Here is a 23,399-nt window from a genome sequence, read left to right as displayed (position 1 = left end):
GGGAAAAGGGGTCGAGGCCGGTCCTGACCTGTTACAATGAAGACTGACTTGCTATGTGGGATTACACCAGAAGCTTGCAGTGGAGTAATGGTAAGGAAATCAAGCAACCTTAAGTATCTCGGCTGTATAGGAGCATATTCTATTGCAGAAGACCTTCCTATGAAGATCATGGAATCAAATACGGGACATTGAACTAATACTTGGACTTTGATATGAATTTCTTTAACAGTTTTCTCTGCAGTGCAAGTTATTAAAACTAAAGCTACTCTATTTTCCCAATGTGTTCCAAGAAAATCCTTCATAACTTCCAGCATGGTATCTTAATAAAGAATAAAGTTCTCTTTAAAAAATCTGCTCTAAGTAGATTTTTCCCCCATGGTTTTTTTTTAAATTAAGGATTCCAAAAGTGGTATTTTGAAACATTTTTTTTTTGAATTTGTGCATTTAAATTTTATTGCAGTGGTATAGATGAATGCCACCATTGGTATCCTTAAATTTATTTCTGCTCACAAAGGTTAATCATGATTGTCTATATCTTTTTTATAGTAATCACTTTTGAATTGTGTTCGGATACAGCAGTTTCAGGTGTAATCATCAGAGCTGGTTAGTCAGGCATTCCAGATAGTGGTTCTTTTCAGAACCTTTTTTAAAGGGTTGGTTAACTACCTCAGTAGCAGAGGATTGAACTATACCCTGTCTGTACTGTACATAGAAAATCTTTGTAGATAAAAGCAAGGCTTGTTTATATGATATGAGGGTAAGATTATAATATACCAAATGTAACATTCTTAGTTGCCTTTAGTTTCAGAGGCTTGTAAGACTTCCTCATGACCATCATAACAGGCCTTGCTTTTGTCGTATTTTGTGGCTGAAAAAGCAGCCTTGCTTCTTCAGATATTGTAGTTATTTGGATGTATAATAGTTTAGCAAGATGTTACTTTTGTAAGACATCAGATGTTCAAAAAAGTGCATCCGCAACTTGTACTAAATACTGCAGTGTCCCTTTATAAAAAGTCAGACTAAAACTGACAGTTGTACAGTGAAGCCTGACATTTGGATATTTTGAAGTTTTTCATAAATCATAGAAAATAGTATATGGCTGTAGTTTAGCTTTTTAGGTAAAAGGTATGTTTTCATTAGTGCATTTCTTACAGCTGATCACTGTAAAAACCAGAATCAGCTTTCCATTTCTTATGCAGATCATGATAACCTGTAGAGTAGAGTACAATCATTTGTGCTATGTTTTTAATTTTCTAAAGCACCTTGATGACAGTGAGTGTTCAGTGGTGAAGCATCCTCTAATGAATCACCCTCAAAAGAGAAATAAAATCCTGCCAAGTCCTATCTAGCTAAAGGTAAACGTGAAATTATAATTTAATTAGGACTTGCTATAAAGAGCTTCCCTTTTCCCCTTCCCCAAAGGGATACTGCAGTTATACCACATACCCAATAGGCACCACAATGAAGATCAGAGCTTATACTTAAGGTTTTATACACACCAGTTCCCCAGTAAATGCAAATTTAACAAGAAAAATTAGACATGTCATATGTTCAAAATGCTCATGGCAAACAATCATTTTGCATTCCTGCAAATAAAATTGTTTTATACTGTAAGCTGGAGGCGAGTGTAACTTATTTTTGTAATAAAGTTTTTATTTTTTTTATGTGTCATTAATATAAATGTGTGTTAGTACAGAGATCTTCTGGTTTAAAAACTTAGAATTGCACACATTTCAGTATGTTTACTTGTACTTACATAATTTTTAGAATAGTGGTTGCCAATAGCCTGTATGTTTCACATTAATTGATTTTTTTTATGTTATCTTAATAAACCATTTTAGTATGTTGTATGTCAATTACTGGGATAGCTGGGACATAAAGTGTAATTTTAAATTGTCAATAAGTATTCGTTGGAATATATGTAAATGTGCCTTGCCGGTTATTGAAACTAACCTAGAAAACAAGAGTGGGTGGCAAAATTAGTTCCTGGTGCTTAATGAAACACTTTTCCTGCCACTAATTTTATATATTGCCCCGTGCTTTTTAAAAATTCATCATTTTCTCTCAAAACTTAGTATAAGTTTGAGGGCTACATCAATAATTGTTACATTTTAACATGATGATAGATAGTATATTAGGTTTATGGAAAGTGCGTGAACTAGATGTAGCCTTCATATCTGATTCTTAATGTAATCCTTGGTGCTAGCACTTCCAGTGCCAGGGAATGAAATTATCCCATGAAAAGAGGTTATTGCCATGCTTTATTGGCACTTTACTGTCATATAGTTTAAAGGGACACTGTCAAGGTGTTAAAGTTAAATTTCAACTATAGAATTATTTGGTCTGGGGTTTTGGGAAGGATCAATGTCATTTAATAGATCTTCTCATTGCCAAGAAATTTAAGGGTGAACACTTTTGTAAACTCACAAAAGTGTTCTTAAGTGAACAGTTTACTGGGTTGTCAAGACAATTTGGCACTCATCATTGGGGCAAGAGGGAGGGTGAACTGATCCTTAACAAGGGGAGTCAGAATTGGTGAATAAAGCATTTTTCTCACTGGTAATGTAAAGCAGTGGTTTTGGAATAAGATATATATATATATATATATACACACACATACAATTGAAATTACTTGACAGTGTTCATTTGAATAACTGAATTCAAGCCATTATATCTTACTTTTAAAATTAAATATGATTTGCACTGTTCTGATATGGGTGCAGTTTTTGAGCAATATAATCAGAGCTAAATAATGCATGTGGTAACTAGTGATAATGTGAACAATGAAGTTCTGAGAAGAAATATTAATCGTGGTATTTTCAAACTTAAATTTATAGTAAAATTGGTTTCAAATACTATCAAATGATTAAGGAAAACAGGCAATGCATATATGAACATAGTTTGATTGTTACATGACCTATAAAGCAATAATGCTATATATCTGGAATGTGATGGGAATATGAGTACTGGAAATGCAAGTTTCTAATCTTTTAGTATAAATGTCAACATGTCAAGGGAATTGTTCAATAATGTAGGTTATTGCTATTTGTGCTTTTGTTCATGGGTTCTTGGCTTTGACAGTCTCAAAAATGGACAGAAGGATTAAAATTCTGTCTACACTGACAAGGAAAAGAGGGGTACCACTCCCTTGAAAAATTATCTTAAAGCATTCTTACCAAATTTGAAATAAGGTGAGGTCTTGTTACTTAGAAATTACTTTACAGTTTAAAACGATCACAAATTTAATTTATTCTCACCTGAAAGTTAGCTACTGTGTCAGAACAAATTTTGAATAATATTCATGTCTGTTTCCAAAGTTGTCATTTAAGATTTGAAAGAATTTCCAACTTCTACTTGAATTAATTGAAGTAAAAATAAGGAAAAGTGACAAAAATCAAAATTATTGAAATATAAGTCATAGTGATTTCTGTACAACCATCATCAGAAACGTTTCTGCTAAGTGCTGACTGAAACAACAATTCTGTTGTTGTCTAAATGGCAACTTTTCTAAGTTATCTTGACACAATTACAACTGGGAAGTATAGAAAGGCTTTAATACAAAGAACAGTTTTTTACAAGTTATTAAAAATTGGTTTACAGAATTTTTCAGTTATTTGGAATAATGATACATATGCTGTTAGGTGTCAGATTTCTAGGACTTCTATTTGGAGAAGAGTCTTTTAACTGCCAAGCTAATAATGGCACTTAATATATTGATGCCCTCCCCCCCCAAAACAGTTATGAACCATCCTTTACCTTGTGGGAGATGGATGTAGTTCTAGTTGTTGAAGGGATAAGTAGAAGCTCTTAAAAATGTTGGGATGGGGAGATGACTGTGGCCTGGAGAAAGAAAAACTTTTGGCCTTAAAGTATATAAAAGCATAGTCTCCAAGAAAATTCTTCGGTAGCTACAGACTGCATTACTCTTAACATTTGTCTGACCTGCACCATTTGAATTCAGTGGTGGATGTGAAATTGGTGAGTAACTAATTTACAACTTAGATATGCAATAGTAATAAAATTTTGGGATGGTGTTTTAAAGTGTGGCTCAGTGGTAAATTGATCCATATTTTTCTTGCTACTCTGGGATATACCACTAACTTCCAAAGACTCTCTGTTCAGCATCAGTGTTGACCTGTGAAGTAAAATCCCTATTCCATGCTAAAAAGATAGTTTTATTTCTGTAATAAGTATTTGCAAAAATGATATGTGTGGCCAGTCTTGATGTAGCACACCCTTTCCCTAGGAACTCAACGTCCCTAACTTTCTTAGCCTTACAAACATTGTTAGGCAACAGTTTTTTTTTTTTTAGAAAGTGTGGTATTATAACCAAAATTTGGGGCTAAGAATAAATTTATGATAATGATTGATAGTATTCATCCAATGGAAACTCTTGGCAATCAGGCATTGAAAAACAAAAACTCTTACTTAAATATATATTTTTATTTCAGAAACAATCAGTTCTCAGTTTTAAGTGGTATTTTCTAGTTAACTATAAGGATAACTGGATTATTTTCCTTTTTTCCATATTAAAACCTCCCTCCCTCAATGTGAAATCCCCTATACTAGACTCAAATCTAGTCAGTTTTTGGGTTTTATGATTTGGTTTAGATGTGTGAAGTACTGTCTTCTGCCAAAAATCCTCAAATTACCTGTTCTTTCAAATTTAGTGGGTTTGTGCTTGTTTTGAGACCAGTTTAAAAAAAAAAAACTTGTACTATTCTGTACTGCCTCTGATGTTAAGAGTTTGTGTATAGCATAAGGAAGCTAGCTCTGACTATATTTTCCTAAGAATAAAGACCTATTTTTGTAGCATGTCTTAGGACCTTTAAGAGTCTAAGAATTATTGTGGGTGTCCATTTCATCTTCTTTCTTTTAACAGCTTCTTAATAGATATGTGCAATATTTAGTACTCTTGCCCTTTTCTTACCCAAAATAAAAATCTTACTAGGAATTACCCCAGTTCTAGCATATTTTAGGGCTAGAATTGCTGGGATGTACTTCTCTTAATTTTACGTGCAGATGAAAACATTCTGCAGTCAAGTACATTCCTATGGATTTTGATGGAGAAATCATGGTAATTTGGTTCATTTCTGCTTTTCTAGGAACATGTCCCAGCATGCAGTGTTCCTCCATTCTCTGTCTCTAGCAAATACATTTCCCCTGAAGATTTGGATGTGAGAGGTTGAGGTTGCCAGGAATTCTGGAGAGGGAAATGAACATCAATCTGCTTAAATATTATGCTCCACAGTTAGATGACTGTGCAAATGAGGCTAGGTAGGTGAACTCAGCTTAAAATGCACTTATTAAGCTGAATTGGTCAAGAACACTTAAAAGAATGAGGGACTTAAATAATTGCTTTTTGTATGTGGGGATAAACTAGGGGGTTATAGGGCTCATGTATCCAACATAGTGGTTCTCAAATTTTTTTGGTCTCTGGGCAAGATAAGGTAGTTAGTGATTACCAGAAATATCAGCCAGAATTGAGAAAGAATGATACTACTTTTGGATGTTATTGTGTGATCTCTCCTAAATATAAACTGATTGCTTAATATAAGACACAGCTGGTGTCATTGTCATAAGCAATAATAAATGGGGTACATGTGGTGGGGGGCAGATATCGAATAATCCCCAGATCATTTTTTTGAGAACCATTGCCTATCTAGACCATGCTGGATTAAATGCTAATTTAGTGCCTTACTTACAGAACTGGAGTATTGAATAAAATGGGTTACTGAATTATAAGTGTGAGTGACTTAAAAGCCATTATGGCAAGTAGTTGTTTTTTGTCATCATTTCAGGTAGTTTTTTTTTTTAAACATTCTTTGTGATATAAATCTAGTAGGATTCTGACACCAGTTGATAACATAAAATACAGGAGTGAGGACAGATGAGTAACTTGCTACGTGAGTTTCTTTTGTACATTTTGACCAAAAATTCTGCACCTTATCTATATAGGTGTGGTATTTTCAAACTTTGGAGGGCAGTTTTTGGAAAAGCTGCTGCCTACCACCTTTGTAATGATCATGAATTGTCATTTCTTGCCTCTTTTAGGCTTGTCAGCTGAACTTTGAAAAGAGAGCTGATTTTCGTGCTTCGAGTTTTCAACTTTGGAGAGAATTTTAGGACACCTAAGGGAATTGGCACCTCCATTCAGTTTTGAACTACAGCCAACTCTTTTTCAGGGAAAAAGGGGAGAATTTTGGTGTGGATTCTTAAATACCACAGATAACTGACAGGAAGTGAGCAAATTAGAACCCAGTTCACAGCAGGTTAAAATTACAGAAAGCGGAGAATTGGGTAAATCTTACTGAAGTGAGACAGGTGCCTTTTTTGTTAATCTAAGAAGAGTGTGTGAAACACTAAATTGGAGTTGTAAAATGGAAATTTTGTGAACGTGCATACCTGGAAAGTATTTGAGTTGATTGTGTACTTCTCAGACCTGGCCCATGCTGGAAATGCTCATGGAAATGACAAAAGCAAATACCTTGATAATCCACAAAGTGGATTAAACAATTAAACTATTAAGAAATGGCTCTAATACACAGCACTTTGTTTAATTCTTATATTGGGCCTCTTAGTGATTTTAATTCATATTTTCACTTTATGGGAATTTAAAAAATATGCTTTGTGAATGATAGTTGGTTTGAAATCTATATATTTGTATCAGTCTTTATATCTTGATATGAGCAAAAAGGACATTTGTGTTTTAGCTTCATATTTTTGTGACTTAAGACCATGTCAATATCTATGCTGTTTCATCTAGGAGACATTTCTTTTTAGAATGTTTTCATATATTGTATCTCATTTAATGTCTCTACTGAGTCCTTTTAACTGGAATTTACCCAAATTTTCTTTAAAAAATTATTTTTAGTTATACCAAATTCTCTTGTTTAATTTGCATTTCTCAAATTACATTCTTAATTTTTAAAGTGCTTAGGAGAAACCACAGGAAGCCGATGGCTTGAGGTCAATAAAGTGTAATGCTGATAGAATGTATTAGGTCTTGGTAAAATCCACTCTGTAACCCTGTATGTTGTGAGAATTCTGTCTTAGCAAAACCCACTTAAATTTTACCTTTCTTGAAACAAGGTAATTAGAAGCTAAAAAGTATCTGAAGAATTTGAATAGGCTAAGAGCTTTCCTTGGAAAAAAACACCTATGGATTGATAGCAGGTATCTTTAAATCTACTTTCAAATTTGACCAGAATATAAATGCAATACCAGGCAGGTGACATCTATTCGTTATTCAGTGATTCGTATTTCTTTTTTTTTGGTTACCCTGTTATAGAGTGAGCTTGTGTTGCTTACTTGTCAGAATTATGCCATCTCACTTTATTTTATTGTCTTGTGTGTCCTGTTTTATTGCTCACTTTATTTCATTCGTTCTTTTCTCAGTTCCAGCTTTTACTTCCCTCCTTTGTGTATGTTTTGTCATCTTTAGAATGTAAGCTCCTGGAGGGCAGGGAAATTATGTGTTGTATGTGGTGCTAGGCACTCAATAAATGTTAAACTTTTTAAATATAAAGACATTTCTAACCCAATTCACAACTTAAGCTTTTGGTTGAAATTTATTTTACTTACCAAGTTTGTTTTAAATGAATATGAGCTCTTTTGAAAAGGCTCTTTGTTATATTTCAGGTAAACTTGGATCTCAAGTATTTAAATTTTTTAAGAAAAGTTAACTTAAAGTTAAGTTTTAATGGTGGGTATCATTCAATGGATACCCCTCACTGGAAATCCTCCAATGAAAGCTAAATCACCATTTGTTATGGATACTGTTAAAGGGATTAAAATAGGGTGAATGGTAAATTATTAAAGGTTGTATGAGATAACTTCTGAAGCCATATGTGCTGATTCTGACATTTTACGCAGAGAATATTTTATTAACTCAATTTTATTTTTAGGTACCTCATCTCTGTGTGATAAGTAGGATTGATAATACATCTTAAAGATGGAAAAATGACCTTAGCTAGTGATCATTCTTTCTTCACTGACTTAATTCCATAGTACGTTTGAAGATAATACCTTGTATCTGTGTGATGTCTACTGAGGTACAAAATACACTCCTAGAATTTGTACCTTTTTCTGTGGCAGTATTTGAATAAAAACAATAGGAAAGAAGGAATGCTTAATTTGGATCAAGAAGATGAGTTCAGATTTACATCTATTAGCTAATTTTAAGTATAAGGGGCTACTAAAATGATCACTAAAAGTCTGGTTCTTTTAAAATTTAGGCATTCTTTTTAGATGAAAAGTTCTGAGTTCAGTTACAGTAACTTTGCAACCCCAGTTAAGAAAATTACCAACACATGGTCAAGGGTTGGAAACTTTCTTTACCCTTCCATCTATTTCTGTCTCTAGTTTATCTGTGGTTTTAAAGATCAAATAATTTAATTTCTTAAAACTTAATTTTTCTCATCTTTCAGGAAGGGGCTGAACTCAATTATTTCTAAGGTCCATTCAACTTCTAAATTTAAGATCTTGTAATCTGTTGAATTAGCTGCTGTTGTTACAGTACTTTATTTTGCAGTTTAATAACCAGATAGTTCCCTCTCACAAAGTTGGTAAAAAGATTGACTGACGTGCTGAATGTCAAATGCTCTTATGATTTGAATAAGACAGACTAGCAGACATCTGAAGTACCAAGTGTTAGGGTTCTATAAGGTTAACATGTAAAGTGACCATATCCCAAAGAAAGACAAGCATTTGTATGTTGGAAAATAACTGCATAATCATCTCACAGAAAAAATACCTGCTAAATATTTCTATAAGCTTCTTCTACATTAGTTCATAACTGAAATTAAAGATTCCAAATATAAATGCCCTGTATAAATTAATACAGTTTGTGAGTACTTTCAAAAGAAACAAAACTCAGCTGCACAAATGTTATTTTATACTCAGAAGAGGTCATTCCTCTTGTAGTGTGCTGTTTGTTACATAGAAGCTTAAGTTAGTCTCTGAATATATAAATTCTGCTTCAGTTAGTTTGGGGGTGGGGGCTGGGGAGGTGGGGTTACAGAGACATCTCAAAATTAAAATAATTCCCTTATTTGGTATTAAAAATGAGATGATAACAGACATGGCAATTTTAAGGCCATCTTTGTTTTATTTATGAGTAAAAGTACTTAATTCCACTACACATTTAAACATTGCAGACTTGGCTATTGATGTATTGTTTAAATCATTGATGCTGAATTTCTTAAAGATGAGACATTGATGAGGTTACTTTAGTCTGACACTGGGAGCTAGGTTTTCAATGAATCTTTGTTGTCTACAAAAGATAGAAATATGATGGTTATTATTATTTATCTGTTATTTGCAGTTAAAGCCATAGTTAAAAAATGTTACCTTCTAGCAAGAAAACTATAACTCACAAGTTCTTAACAAATTAGAGAATAGTGGGTTAATTGAAATCAGTAATATTTTGCTTGTGAAAGATTCAAGCAAAGTATTGAGCTTGACTTTTAGGACTGTTAACTGTTCTTACATTCTGTAGCCTAACCTGTTTTGTTCCACCTAGCCTACCAACTAAGTTATTTGAGCTATCTTCCTCCTCCCTGGCTTAGAGGAAGCTCAAACAGCCATCAAATTATAATATTTTGGCATATTCGGCGTATACTTCATCACATACACCTTTATTGGTTAGAAGCTAAATCAAATGTAACCTAATCATCAGCTATATTTCCTAGGACCTCCAGTTGTTACTTTTTTTTTTTTTAAGCAATTGGGGTTAAGTAACTTGCTCAAGGTTACATGGCCAGTTATTTCTGGGTGTGGTGCTAAGTATCTGAGCCTGGATTCCATCCCCAGGTCATCCCGACACTTGGGGCCGGTGCTCTTACTCGCTGAGCCTCCTGGCTGCCCCTAAGCAATTGGGGTTAAGTAACTTGCTCAAGGTTACATGGCCAGGTGTTTCTGGGTGGGTAATAATTGTCTGAGCCCGGATTCCATCCCCAGGTTATCCCAACACTGGAGCCGGTGCTTTTACTTGCTGTGCTACCTGGCAGCCCCCAGTTCTTACTTGTTTAACAAGATGGTATTAGACTTTTTTAAGGTTAACAATACCGAAATGAATTTCTATCAACTTTTGGTTCTATTAGATAATTATAGGCAGAATCATTTGTCTTTAGAAATTGAAACAAATAACAAAATTAATGATCATATTTTAGAATTGAGATCTTATAAATTTATATAAATTCCTTGCACTTAATTAAATATTTTTAATTTTCCCAATGATCAGTTTAGTTTAGGAGTAGATGATGATTATGACTCGGGTTAATTATGCTAACATTAATATTTGGCAAGAAATTCTGATAGTACTAATAGACATCCTTTTATGAAGGCAAAATCAGTATTAAGGGCTTTTTTTAAAAGTAGGTAAAGAATTAGTTATCTGGCCAAGTGATTTTTGCCTTCTGTAAGTCTACCCAGTGAAGAAATTGCACCTTAATAATTGGCAGTATTAAATGAATTTTTTGAAGCTTGAATTATATATCATCTCAGACTTAAAACTTCTAAAGAAAATTGATAATAGATAACAGCCTTAGTTTTTGTGGAAAAGCTGAAGTAGTTGGAAAATATTGAGTGACCTTGTCCTGCTAGAGCTAGAGCCCAGCTGTCTTATACTTGTAAGGACAGGGGAAAATGTCTAAATCAATTTGGTTGAAAGGAACTTAAAATAATGGCGACAAGCAACACTTGCAAATGAAAATATTTTCAGCCCTAGTTTTTATTGGATTTCTGTGGCAAATAAGGAACAACAGAATCAGCCCCAAATTAATGTATATGATGTCATGAAAAGTTTTAAGATGTTTAAAGTCACAGACATTGCTTTGTGCATAGACTCAGTTTTTTTTTTTGTAGTTAATGTTAAATAGGAGAAAGTTAAATCACCATAGTTTCTCAAGATAATTTCTCAAACAGCCAATGGCAATCAAATCAGAAAGTGGTTAAATATGAAAAGTTTTCTGATTGATTTGCTCTTGTCTTGAAGGCATAAATTGTTTTGTTGACAAATCAGTTCTCTTGAACTAGAATGTACCTATGAGCCAACTCCAGAAGTTTCAGAAAATAGTTAATCCAAATTTTAATTACTATAACTTGAAGTAAGTGAGCCATTAAATAAACTGACAAATTTTGGGGTGGTTTGGATGGAAAATTTAATGGTGTAACCTTGGTAAAGTAACTAACCTTGGTAAAGTAAAAGTTAAAAGCCAAAGCAGAATACTAATTGTTCTAAGTTTATAATGTTATACTTTTTTTTTTTTTTAAGCAATCGGGGTTAAGTAACTTGCTCAAGGTTACATGGCCAGTTATTTCTGGGTGTGGTGCTGAGTGTCTGAGCCCGGGATTCGATCTCCAGGTCTTCTCAACACTGGAGCCGGTGCTCTTACTCGCTGTGCTACCTGGCTGCCCCTATACTTAACTTCTAATTAAAACATTTAAAGAATAATTGCTTCATCAGATTTTGAGGTGAAGGTTATCTAAATATTGGATCATAGAATTCCAAAATCTTGATTGGCAGTGGCATTCCTGAAGTTCAAGTGTTAAAACGTTGTTTCAAAAATTCTGTTTCAAAAAGACAATGAAAGGAAGCATCATTAAAAAGAAATTTTCAAATTTTTCAAAGATTTTAGGATAGACTGTAAATTAATGAGTTGACAGTGTCAGTCAAAAATACTAAGGTCTTGGTTTGCATTGAGAGTCATAACTTCAGAAATTAAAGAGAGAATGCTCCTTAATTTATACTCTACTGTCCTATTCGGACTACATTTGGGATAGTTTGTCATGTGTGTCACAGTTTTAAGGACATTGGAGGATAGGTTGAAGGAACAGAATATTTAGTCCAGAGAAGAGAATATAGGAGAGTTGTGATAATTGGAGCTATTCCAAGAAATTTTCTTGGATATATTCCAATGGAAGAAATTCTTTTCAAGTACTGGGGATTCTTTTTGAGTAGGGGATGGCTGGTGTGATTCTGTCTTAACTAAATTGTTGACCTAAAATTCCCTAGGTTTGCCTGCTGTCCTTAATGTGAGCATCACTTTTTTTTCTTTTTTGTCCTAAGAAAACAAATAGTATGTTCCAGAAAAAACTGCTATCCTCATGAACTACTGTGGAAAATTGGCAATACTCATAAAATATACTAGGTCATGACCAATTATTTATTCACTCTTAATAAAAATGAAACCTTATAATTGAAGAATTGTGGTTTTCAAATGACTTTAATATTCTCATTTGATCATCACAACAACCCTGTGAAAAAGACAAATATATAATGCCCTATTGCTGTGTCTGGTCATCATTCCATGAGAGTACGTTGTCATGTTTCATGATAAAGTTTTCCAAGCTTGTTAAATTTATTTTAATTATGAACTTAACCAAGTTAGCAGTTAATCTTATATTGTTCAGACTATGTTCAAGTTAAAGTTTTGTTAGTTGAATCACCTTGGTTAAGCTACTTAATTTCTGAATCTGCCCTTTCATCTTGCAGGAGTTGTTAGGAAAGTGCTTTGGGAAACAATGTTATATAGATGTGAATTTTTAGTATTGAGAAGTAAACTTGCATTAGAAGTTTTGGAGACAGCCTATATTAGTCATTAGGCTAGCAACATGGGTTCATGGTAGTGATTACCTCCTGTTTACCATGCCCTTGTGGGAGAATATTAGGCCTGGTTTCCAAACTAATTTGGATTAGAAAATCTTGTATTTTGGAACATACAGGAATCATACACATAATGGAATAAGAAATAATAAAGGTTGGGAAATATTTGGAAGAAAATTGAAAATTAAGTATTTTTATATTTTAAAATTGCAAATTGGGAAGAGTTGCTAACCCTAAGATTTTCTCTTGAAACCCTTCATTCATGCAGAATGGCAGAGTTCTTTGGTATTTTGGGAAACATGAAATAAGGGATTCTATAACAGAGTAAAGATCTTATTCTAATTTTAATATGCAAATTGGCACAAAAGGTGGATATAAAGAATATATTAGATTGATTTTGCTAGTCTGTTGTGAGGCTGATTATTTTAAGATACTTCACTAGATCAGTGCTTGATTATAGCAAATCAATAAGAGCAATGGATGCTGCCAACCAACAAGCTTCTTCCCAGAGTCAACTTTGACAAAAAAGGATCTCATTTCCTAAGGCTGTTTGAAAATTATACAATCTATATTAGAACAATATTTTTAAGGTAATGTAATTTTATAATGTATATTTTGTTTGATAACATGTTTGGAGACCCTTTGAAAACTTAAACTCATTTTGGGCTCTCGGGGTTTAGTGCTAACCTGTTTCCACCATCCTTTTTTTGTGCTTTGGTGTGTTTAAGGGATTGTGTATATAGCATGATGAGCACGTAAAATTGGGTTAGGAAGCCTGAATTTAAGCCCCATTGCCACTACTTTGCTGAACTTGATCTTGGGTAAGTCACTTAAATTTTTTTGGCTTCAGTTTCTTCACTTGAAAAGTAGGGGGTTTGAACTCTTGAACTCTCAGTTTTAACAAAATAGGATATATGATGTTACTAAGTTTAAAACAAACAATACATCTTTTTGTGTTTGAGCTTCATTGTAAATTAGTTTGACTATTTACAGTTTTCTAACTGCTTGCATATACATTCTTTCATTTAATCTTCATATCATGTTAAATAGGTAGTCATTACTGAGGCTCAGATAAAGTGACTTGAATCAAAGTGTTGTTGCTCAGTAGTCAGTGATAGAACAGAACCCAGCTCTTTGTATTCCTAGTCTAATTTCCACAATATATTCTTCCCTCAGCATTGCCTTTAATAATGGAGAATTCTAGGATTAAGGTATGACTATCCTATTCCTATTTTCCATATGCTCCCAAATAGCTTATTTTTAGCCTTTAGAACCTTAAATTTGGCATGAGATATGTTAAACATCTTCCTATATCAACTGATCAGCTACATGAACTGATCATCTACATGAAGTCATTCCCTTCTCCGGTTATTTTAAGCAGACCTTAGAGGTAAACAAAATAGCATTGGATCATAGGATCATAAATTAAGAGCTAGAAGATCTGTTTATTAGAGACCCCCTCATTTCAATCAATTTTATAAATGACAGTGTTGACTGTCATTCAGAATTCTCACTTTCAGACTCCAAGTTCATCATTCCACTGTTTTGTTCTTAGTACTCTTACAGATAAAGTTAGTAATTAGCCAATAAGCTAACATAACAAGTCTTGAGTATTTATGCTCTATGTAAATCCAAGGTACTATATTCCAAAGTTATCATGGAATTCTGACACAGAGACTCCTAGTTTGGAAAAAGGTTACTCGTTAGGAATCAGATTTTGTGTTGTTTTTTTTTTAATCTGTAAAAAGCAAATAATATCTAAGCTATTTAGGGATACGCTTAAGAAAAAAACAGTGGTATAAGAAGGTTAACAAAAATTTTCATCCTTATGAAGGTCAGGATTACAGTTATTGGATAGTACCTTTGCAGCCATCCTAGTTCAACTTGTACTAGAATGGTAATCTTTTTCTACATCTCCAACAAGTGGTCATCCAGTTGTTATGGGAAAATCTCCATTGAATTGGTTTCAACTTTGCTAAAAGCAAGTCGTATGTATAAATTGCCCTCATTTGGAAAAATCACAACCTAATTTATAGCATTTTGATTATTACATAGGATAAGTGGAATACATTAGCATTAAAAAAATTGTTACCTCAACCTTCAGTCCAGAAAACTACAGATTAGGGAACTCTAGAAGATCATGTTAATTTTTTTTGGTGGAGGGAGAAAGGCATGGGGTAAAGGAAAGGGGGAAAGGGTGAAGGTAATTGGGATTAGACCAAGGTCATACAGCTAGTATATGTCAAGTGTCTTGAAGTTGGATTTTGAATTTAGCTCTTCCTGAGTTCAGGGCCAGTGCTCTGTTCACTGCCACCTAGCTGCTCCATTAACATTAATTTTTATCAAGTTTCGTTGTCCTTTTGGTAATGAGGGAAAACAATGTAGCAAATTACCTAAGGATTAAAAACAATTTTACTCATTTCCATATACTATTAATTATAAACACAGCACCATGGATATAGTATTGATAATGTATACTAAAAGTTAAATTTAGGATCCCGGCAAATCTACATTATAGGTTAAATCTCTTCTAGTATCTTGAAGCTCCAGGGGACCTTAGCTCATCCAGGTAGCTAATTGGCACAGTTGGTAAAGTGCCAGGCCTGAAGTTAGAGGGACCTGAATTCAAATTTGGCCTCAGGTGCTTAGCTTTGTAATTATGGGAAAGTCACTTTCTCTTTTTCTACCTCAGTTTCAACTGAAATGGGGATAATAACCGTACCTACCTCAAAGGGTTGTTGTGAGATTCAAATGAGATACTATTTGTAAAGTACATAGCATGGTGCCTGTTAAATAATAGATCCTGCTGCTAATTATTCTTGTTATTATCTATGTTATTGATATTTATCTAGGCCAATCATTATTTTACAGAGAAAAAAGCATCCAGAGTAATAGGACCAGAATGTAGGTCAGAAGCCTACTTTAATATTTTTGTTGTATTTAACTACAGTTAAAAATTTTAAGATATGATTGTGAGGATCAGATGTACTGTGTAAATCCCTTTGCATACTTTGATGTGCTGTAGAAATGTTAGCTTTCGCTAATAATTCTTTTGTCTTGCCACAAATTGATTTTTTTTTTTTTTACTTTTGGAGCTAGGAAGGCAAGGCACTTGGTTTTAAGTGACTTGCTCAAGGTCACACAGCTAGTAAGTATGTCAAGTGTGAGGCCAGATTTGAAATCAATTCTTCCTGACTCCAGGGCTGGTGCTCTATTCACTGTGCCACCTAGCTGCCCCTTTATCTTTTTTATTGTGATGATTTTGGCTTAGTTCATGATTCTTTTATACTTAATGTATAGACTTTGGTAGATGATTTCCATGTCTCCTTTATCTTGAAATCAAAATAAGAAATTGAACTTGTACACACACACTCTGGGAGGAATCTTTTTACTCTGACCCAGGTCTGATCTTAAACTATACATTGCACTGAGTATTAAAATAACTTCGTAATTAATATCAAACATAAAGGATTTTGTAACAAGAGCTTGGCTTGAGTTTTATCCATAACTGATTTATATCAGTGAGTTTATAAAGATGTATAAGCAATTTTGTAACTTGGAAATGTGTAAATACATCTCCTTTTCAGCATTTCATTGCTAACTACTTAGCTAGTATTAAGGTTTAGTTTTTAAATGTCAGTTATATTTTTCTATTTCCTAAGGGTAAAATATCCTGTAAAGTACATAAAATTTTAAAATGCCATTTATTGCATTAGAACATTTAGATGTTCTTAAACACAGCTTGTTTGATAAATCTGCTTTCCTCCAGGTGCCAGGTTTGTTCACAGATGCCAATATAAAAGGAAGGTGTGATTTATTCTTTCTGCTTTCCAGGTAGGTTGGTGGTTGGAGAATTATGCATAATAAGCATTCAATTTAGATTTAGACCCCAACTGATCCTGGCAAAATGCAAAAGGAAATTCATTTAATTACTTATTATAATGCTTAGAGCAAATCACTTTCTTAGGGGATATCTGTTTTCTCATCTGTAAAGTGGGATGACCAACTGAAAGTACTGTAAGGGATTTTAGAGCCTATCTCCTTCAATTTACAGATGATAAAACAGGTTCTGAGAGAGCTTAAGACCCTGGCTTACGATACAAATAATAAATGTAGTTCCAATCTTAGAGAGTTGTAATAAATATTTTGTAAACTTCAAATGTCATAATTGACTTAGAGTTAGTATATTAATGAGTGCTACGGTAAACCCCCTAACTTAATGGCTATAATTTTTATGTTCTTCCAATGGGTCATCCTTCTCCATCGTAATTCTCCCTGAACTCATTCTTAGCTTGCTTGTTTATATCGCTTCCTCAGCCCTTATTCTCCATTCCCATAGTGCCCCCTGTTCAATTTTTACCGAGGATCCTTTCTTTTCTTTTATGAGGCACTTGGATTAATCTGGTTTTCTCCTGTAGAAAGAACTGCTGTAGAGAGACCACAATTTCAGATTTTGGTGGTTTTTCACTTTAGTTGAGCAACTTGCCATTTGAGGTTCACTCATCCATCTCCCTATCCCGATTCTTTTTGCTATAGTCTTGAGGCTTTTTGGGCATGCTCTTCTAGTTTACTTTCAGTAATTTTAAATTAAATTTTATTGATATCTTTGGTTTTATGTAACCTACTTACACTATTTCTCCTTCCAATATATATTATTCTATGTCCATAGTCCCTAACCTGTGCAGAGAAGCAAGGTGGAATGCCTTCTCATCTTTTCGGGGTCAGTGTTGGTCTTTATTATTTCATAGCATTGTTTTGATTTTTTTGTTCTTTCCATTTATATCATTGTCGTGTATATTTTCTTAGTTCTGTTTACTTCATTTTGCATTAGTTCATAGAAATCTTGCCATACTTTTTCTGAATTCATATTTATTGCAATTCACATATCACATTGTTTAGCCATTCATTCCCTAATCGATGAGCATATACTTTGTTCCCTACTCTATGCTACTATAAAAAGTGATGCTATATTTTGGTATATATAGGACCCTTTTTGTTATTGATCTTGGGTGTATATGCCTAGCCATGGAAGTTTTGAATCAAAGGGGTATGAACATTTTAGTTTTACCTTACATTTAGTAAATTGGAAAAGCTGTAGGAAGGAGTGAGGAAAATGAGAACTAAGAAATGACCATCATATTTGGCAGTTGAAGTTGTGGATAACCACCTTAGTCTGTCATCAAGACAAAAGCTTTTGTTTAAATTTACTTCTAGAATAAGACACTTTGCAGTACAATATATGAGTTTGATAATTATTCACTCATTTCTTTATATCATATTCATGATAACTTTATTGTTTTTCACTTTTTTGGATGGGAGGCAGTTGGGATTAATGACTTGTCCAGGATCACACATAGTCATTTTCTGAGGCTGAATTTGAACTCAGGTCCTCCTAATTCCAGGGCCAGTGCTTTATCCACTGTACCCCCCAGGTATCCCCATGATATCCATATTTATATGTGTGTTTTAACTGGAGATTTCACTGGCACATCTGTGCTTTGCAAGTTTATACTGTAATGAAACTTAGCTTTATGAAATACTGAGGAATACTTTAACTCACTAAAGGTATTGTGTTATGGTGTGTGCCTCTGTTTTACTTGAATTTAAAAAAAATTTGTTATGTATATATGTGTACATACAAATAGATATATGCATACATACTTATGGATGTTTTTATTAGTCACGAGTTCCCATTTTATTTTTGGTAATAAGAGTATTCCAGCCTAGATAACATATGTTATTATTATTATTATTATTATTATTATTATTATTGCCTTTTGGAGGGCGATTGGGGTTAAGTAACTTGCCCAATGTCACACGGCTAGTTTTTTTTTTTTGTGTTAAGTGTCTGAGGTCGAATTTAACTACTCACCGTTCCACCTAGTTGCCCCAACATAAATTATTTTGTGTAACTTTGATGGAAATGCCCTAATGAGCTGTTAGCAAACACATGTAGAAACCTGAGAATTTTATTTATTGTGGGGACCTCAGAGTTCATTTAGTCTCCAACTCTTATTTTGTAGTTTAGGACAGTGAGGTACAGTGAGATTAAAAACTTGTTTAGATTATATAACTAATAAACAGTAGAGCTAGGATTCAAACCTGGGTTCTCAGATTCCAGATCTTTCACTTTTTAAAATACATAATCCCATGTTTTCAAGTGTAGCATTCTGAAAAATGACTGCTGCTGTACAGTATAATCTGGTATTGTAGTTAGGATCTGGTCCCTTAAGTAATTCTTACAGTAGTTCTAAGGCTTCAACTCTAAAGTGCAATTGAACAAGTAAAAGGTGCTGATCTTTCTAGAAGACTAGAGGGGTTTTTTTTTAAAGGCTATTTTTAATATCTGTATACTAGTAATATTTCCAGGGACTCTTTCATTGACTTAACATATTTCTATTTAAGACTTCCTCATCCTTCTGGTTATTCAGGTTTTTTCTAATTTCTCTAATCCAAGTTATCTTTGACTCATCCCCTTTGTGCTCCCTTATAAAATTAGTTGCTAAATCCTATCTATTCTGGTTCCACTCTATCTCCACACAACATAGCACCATAATTCAGGCCTTTGTTCTTTCTTCTATAGACTTATAATAGGCTCTTAGTTGGGCAACTTGCCTCAAATCTCTCCCTCTTACTAATATATCCTTTCACGTAAATCTGTCAAGAGAATCTTTATATGATACTTGGCCCCTACTCAAAAATCATCATTAGTCCTAACTTACCTTTATGACAGTCAGGCTTTCAAACTACATTATAAACTTGTGATTCAGTGGGATTCATTTCTTCAATAATTTAGGTGTGAAAAATTAGCCCAGATTTGATCAATTAAGTCACTTTTATCATAAATGCTTTAAGATTTCCTCTTTTGCTCATTTATATTCTGAGATATATTACTTGTAGTTGGAACAAAGAGTCTAGGGAACTTTAGAAAACTATTAAGTGAGTTTAATTTGTCTGGTAATCACTATGACAGTTAAACTCCCAAAGTATCAAAGCAGTATGATCCACAAATGTTAATTGACGTCAGCTTAAATGTGAAGCAGTTGAACTCTTTCCCTTGATATAAAACTTCTAAAATCAAGTAATCTGAGTGTGTCCTAAATGAAGAAATTTTTTTTAATCTGAAAGAATTTTGTTTTAAATTTTGATTTTTAAAACTAGTGGTAAGTTTTATGTGTATTTGTGCTTACAGTTAACACCCCAGAAGTGTTTTTGATTTTAAGAGCCAACCTGTGATTTCATCAGTATAGGAAACTTCCCAGATGAGGAAACACTTATCAATGTATATCAGTAGTAGTGGTTCTTCAGTTTAGATTCTTTAGTCACTTGGACAACTAGCAGGTCAAGTGATTTGCCAAGGATAACACAACTTGCCATTTTATTATGTGTTGTTTTATAAACAGACTCTGGTCTTCTTGACTCCTCCATAGCTTAGCCATCTATTATATCATGCTGGTAATAGTAAGTCGAGAATATCCAGAGACAAGATGATAAATCATTTGGGGAATATTATTGTCTCCACAGACATGTAATTTTAAAGTATTTGGAGGCTATATGCAAAATATCTTTATAGTATAGTTAGTATTTGCCTTTAAAGTTAAGAACACCCAAGTCAATGGATATTGTCTTTGTACCTAATGGGAGACATATAAGCATGTAAAACATACCTGGTTCAAGATAGAGAATTGTGTTTTCTATAAGCATTTTTTTTTTCCTTTTTGGAGGGCAGTTGGGACTAAGTGACTTACCCAAGGTCGCACAGCTAGTTTTTTCTGTGTGTGTGTGTGTTAAGTGTCTGATGCTGGATTTGAACTCAGGTACTCTTGACTCCAGGGCTGGTGCTCTATTCACTGTGCCACCTAGCCACCCCTCTATAAGCATTTTTAAAGCACCATAGGTGAGATTCTAATTTTTCTATGCTGGAAACCTGTTAAATACTGATAAATACCTGTTAAACTATCTTTTAAAAATTTAAATATAAAAAGTAAGCCAATAAATTTAAAAGTTTCTCTCAGCATTACCAGCAAATCATTCATGATTTTGTATTTTCTGAAATATACTACCAGCCTTATGAGGCAAACTGGCATCTTGGTTAATGAGCTGATCTTAAAATTGGGAAGTCTCTCCTGTCACAGACAGCCTCACCCTGGGCAAGTCACTTAGCTGTCTTAATGCAATTCATTTACATTTGTAAATTTTTGTTTTACATTTGTACATTTCATTTTACATCATACATTGTAAAACAGTTGCTGAGTTGGTAGATTCTCTATACCAGAGAAACAACAGGTCAGGGCTCCCCCCAAAAATCCAATCCCCACATCTAGCCTCAACAGAAAAATGGTGGCTATTAGTGATCATAACCTAAGAATGGTGAAAATTGGGGCGGCTAGGTGGCAAAGTGAATAGAGCACCAGCCCTGGAGTCAGGAGGACCTGAGTTCAAATTTGGTCTCAGACACTTAACACAAAAAAATTAGCTTGTGACCTTGGGCAAGTCACTTGACCCCAATTGCCCTGCCTTCTCCCTCCAAAAAGCCAAAAAAAAAAAAAAAAGGTGAAAATTGTATAACAGTTAACATTTTGCTTTTTAGACAGATACCTTTTTTACTGGACCCATTGAATAACTTATTTTGCTTTTTTTTTTTAAGGGGGAAGGCAGGGCAATTGGGGTTAAGTGACTTGCCCAAGGTCACACAGCTAGTAAGTGTGTCAAGTGTCTGAGGTTGGATTTGAACTCAGGTCTTTCTGACTCCAGGGCCAGTGTTCTATTCACTGTTCCACCTACCCGCCCCAGTTTTGCTCTTAAGTAGGTACTGTTCAGAAAACATTTACAGCCTATTCACATATCACATAATCACTGCAGGCCTAACATCTCCAGCCCCATTTATAATGCTCTCACTCAACTTATTTGACTCTCAGATGTTCTGGCATTCAGTTAGTTGCTCCTTCCTATATAGTATCAGTGTAGGAGATGTATTTTAAGGTGAGATTTCTATTTCATCAATTTCATCTCAGTAAAGATGGGTATAAAGATGTAATGGTATGGTATTGTGGAAAAACTGAAATTTGCTGATGAACCTGAGTTGAAATCCTGGGTCTACCATGGTGACTTGTATGACATTGGGCAAATTTTCTTAATCTTTTTGGGCCTTAGTTTGCTCATTTTTAAGTATATTGGGTTAAGGACCCTTTCAGCTCTCAGGCTATGATCCTGTGATATCAGATAATGGGTAGTGTGTGTGTGTGTTTATGTATGTGGTGGGGAAGCAGCCTTGGAACAGAGTAGTAACAAATTAGGCTTAGGAGCAACTTGAATAAGGTTGGGTATGTGGGATGGCTTAGTATAGGGGCCCAGAGGAAAAACAGATGTAATGGGGAAGGATTAAAATCTTAGAAGAGGACAATAATAAACTCTGCTCCCAGAATCTGGGAGTTTGAAGAAAACAGTAATATAATCTAGCACTCCCCAAAAGAATTCTTCACCCTCACAAGTGCCTCTTAATTTACCTAACAAGTGGTTGTCTACCTTCTGGTGGAAGACCTCCTTGGAGGAACCTTGAGCCAGGTGCTAGATTAAAAGCTAAGGTGTCCCGTACTTAATGCCTCAAGTTGGGAGCTACTTCCAGGAGATTTGTTAGTTGTCAGAAAGATTAGTTAATGATTTATAAGTTATTTAGCAATTGAAAACATTCTGCATTATTACAGATTACTTTTATACTATGTGTGTGTGGGTGTGTAGTTTACTAGAAATGTATATTGCAAGCCTAGTGACTGAGGCAGCCTAGATATATTCATATGGCTAGGTCATAATTTAAATTTACTTTAAAATGTTGACATTTTAGAAATAGGAACTTTTAAGTCCTGGATATAGGAGAAAAAAAAAGTAGACTGCATACTCACCTCTAGTTGAAAATGAGGGGTTTAGCAAAATTATAATCTGAAGGTGTACAATGGGGAAGAAAAAAACACTGTGTAATTCACTTTTAGGAGTTTATGGTAATTTATTCTTATTTTTCTCAGATCACAAGTTTGGGTCAATGAAGGTGTTCATTTGCTTGCTTTTTCTGTTATCACTACAGGTGATAAGGTGATTCTAAGGATTAGCTGGAGAATATTACAGCACAGAAAGACCCTATCTGGTGGTCATCAAATACTTCAGTAAAAAAAGTGGGTACTTTCTCTAGTGGTGTACACTGCATTTTCTCTATGTCATCACATTGTGACCTTTGCTTGAGATCTTTTTCCAGGACCTCCTTTAAAACCTCTACAAGAAGTCTATCCAGGGTGCTAGAGGCCTTTATCTAGATCTTCTGTCTTTCTGTGTATACCAATATAGTTTGTAAGCTCTCCAGCTGATTCCTTTGTCTCACCATGTTACTGTCCTCCCCACTGTTTTTTGCCCCTTCTGTGCAATTTTCCATTGGTAAAATGTCATTCGTGTCCATCATAGTCCTTTCCATTTATTTTTGGAACTTGAATTCTAAGGGGAGGAATTTGGTATTAATAACTCCTCACCATAAAGTATTACCAAAAATGTTGATGATAATAACATTGACTTTTGTTTCTGAGGGTGACATAAAACCATTAAAAACATTCTATAATTTTCCAAAGGCAGTCCAGTTCCTCCTTTCAACTCATGGTCCAGTTCATTCCCTACTTTCAGACAACCACATAAACAGCTATATAGGCGACTGCCTATCCAATTACATATCACACTTTATCCCCTTAGCTTTTCTTATGGATAGCTAAGTAAAACTCTAGATTATGGATATTATTTAAGAGCTTCTGGGGTT

The 23,399-nt window shown here is 34.1% G+C and overlaps 1 protein-coding gene across 4 annotated transcripts in view; it reads left to right on the top strand.

The window, feature by feature from the left end:
* Nucleotides 1–1,856, top strand: part of SYNCRIP (synaptotagmin binding cytoplasmic RNA interacting protein) — a 33,412-nt gene extending 31,556 nt beyond the window's left edge. For 2 of the 4 annotated variants that reach the window (XM_069065093.1, XM_069065096.1), the window contains exon 12: nt 2–1,856. In XM_069065093.1, the coding sequence (XP_068921194.1) occupies nt 2–27 (26 nt within the window). In that variant the 3' untranslated portion in view covers nt 28–1,856. The other 2 variants (XM_069065092.1, XM_069065095.1) reach the window with 1 other exon arrangement.
* Nucleotides 1,857–23,399: the final 21,543 nt, after the last annotated feature.

The sequence above is a fragment of the Petaurus breviceps genome, unplaced genomic scaffold, assembly GCF_028583685.1.
Source record: "Petaurus breviceps papuanus isolate PSGF00001 unplaced genomic scaffold, PetGlider_PUasm1.0 90667, whole genome shotgun sequence".
Lineage (NCBI taxonomy): Eukaryota > Metazoa > Chordata > Mammalia > Diprotodontia > Petauridae > Petaurus > Petaurus breviceps.
The sequence above is the reverse complement of the archived record's forward strand: the minus strand, read 5'-3'. Positions and strand labels throughout refer to the sequence as shown.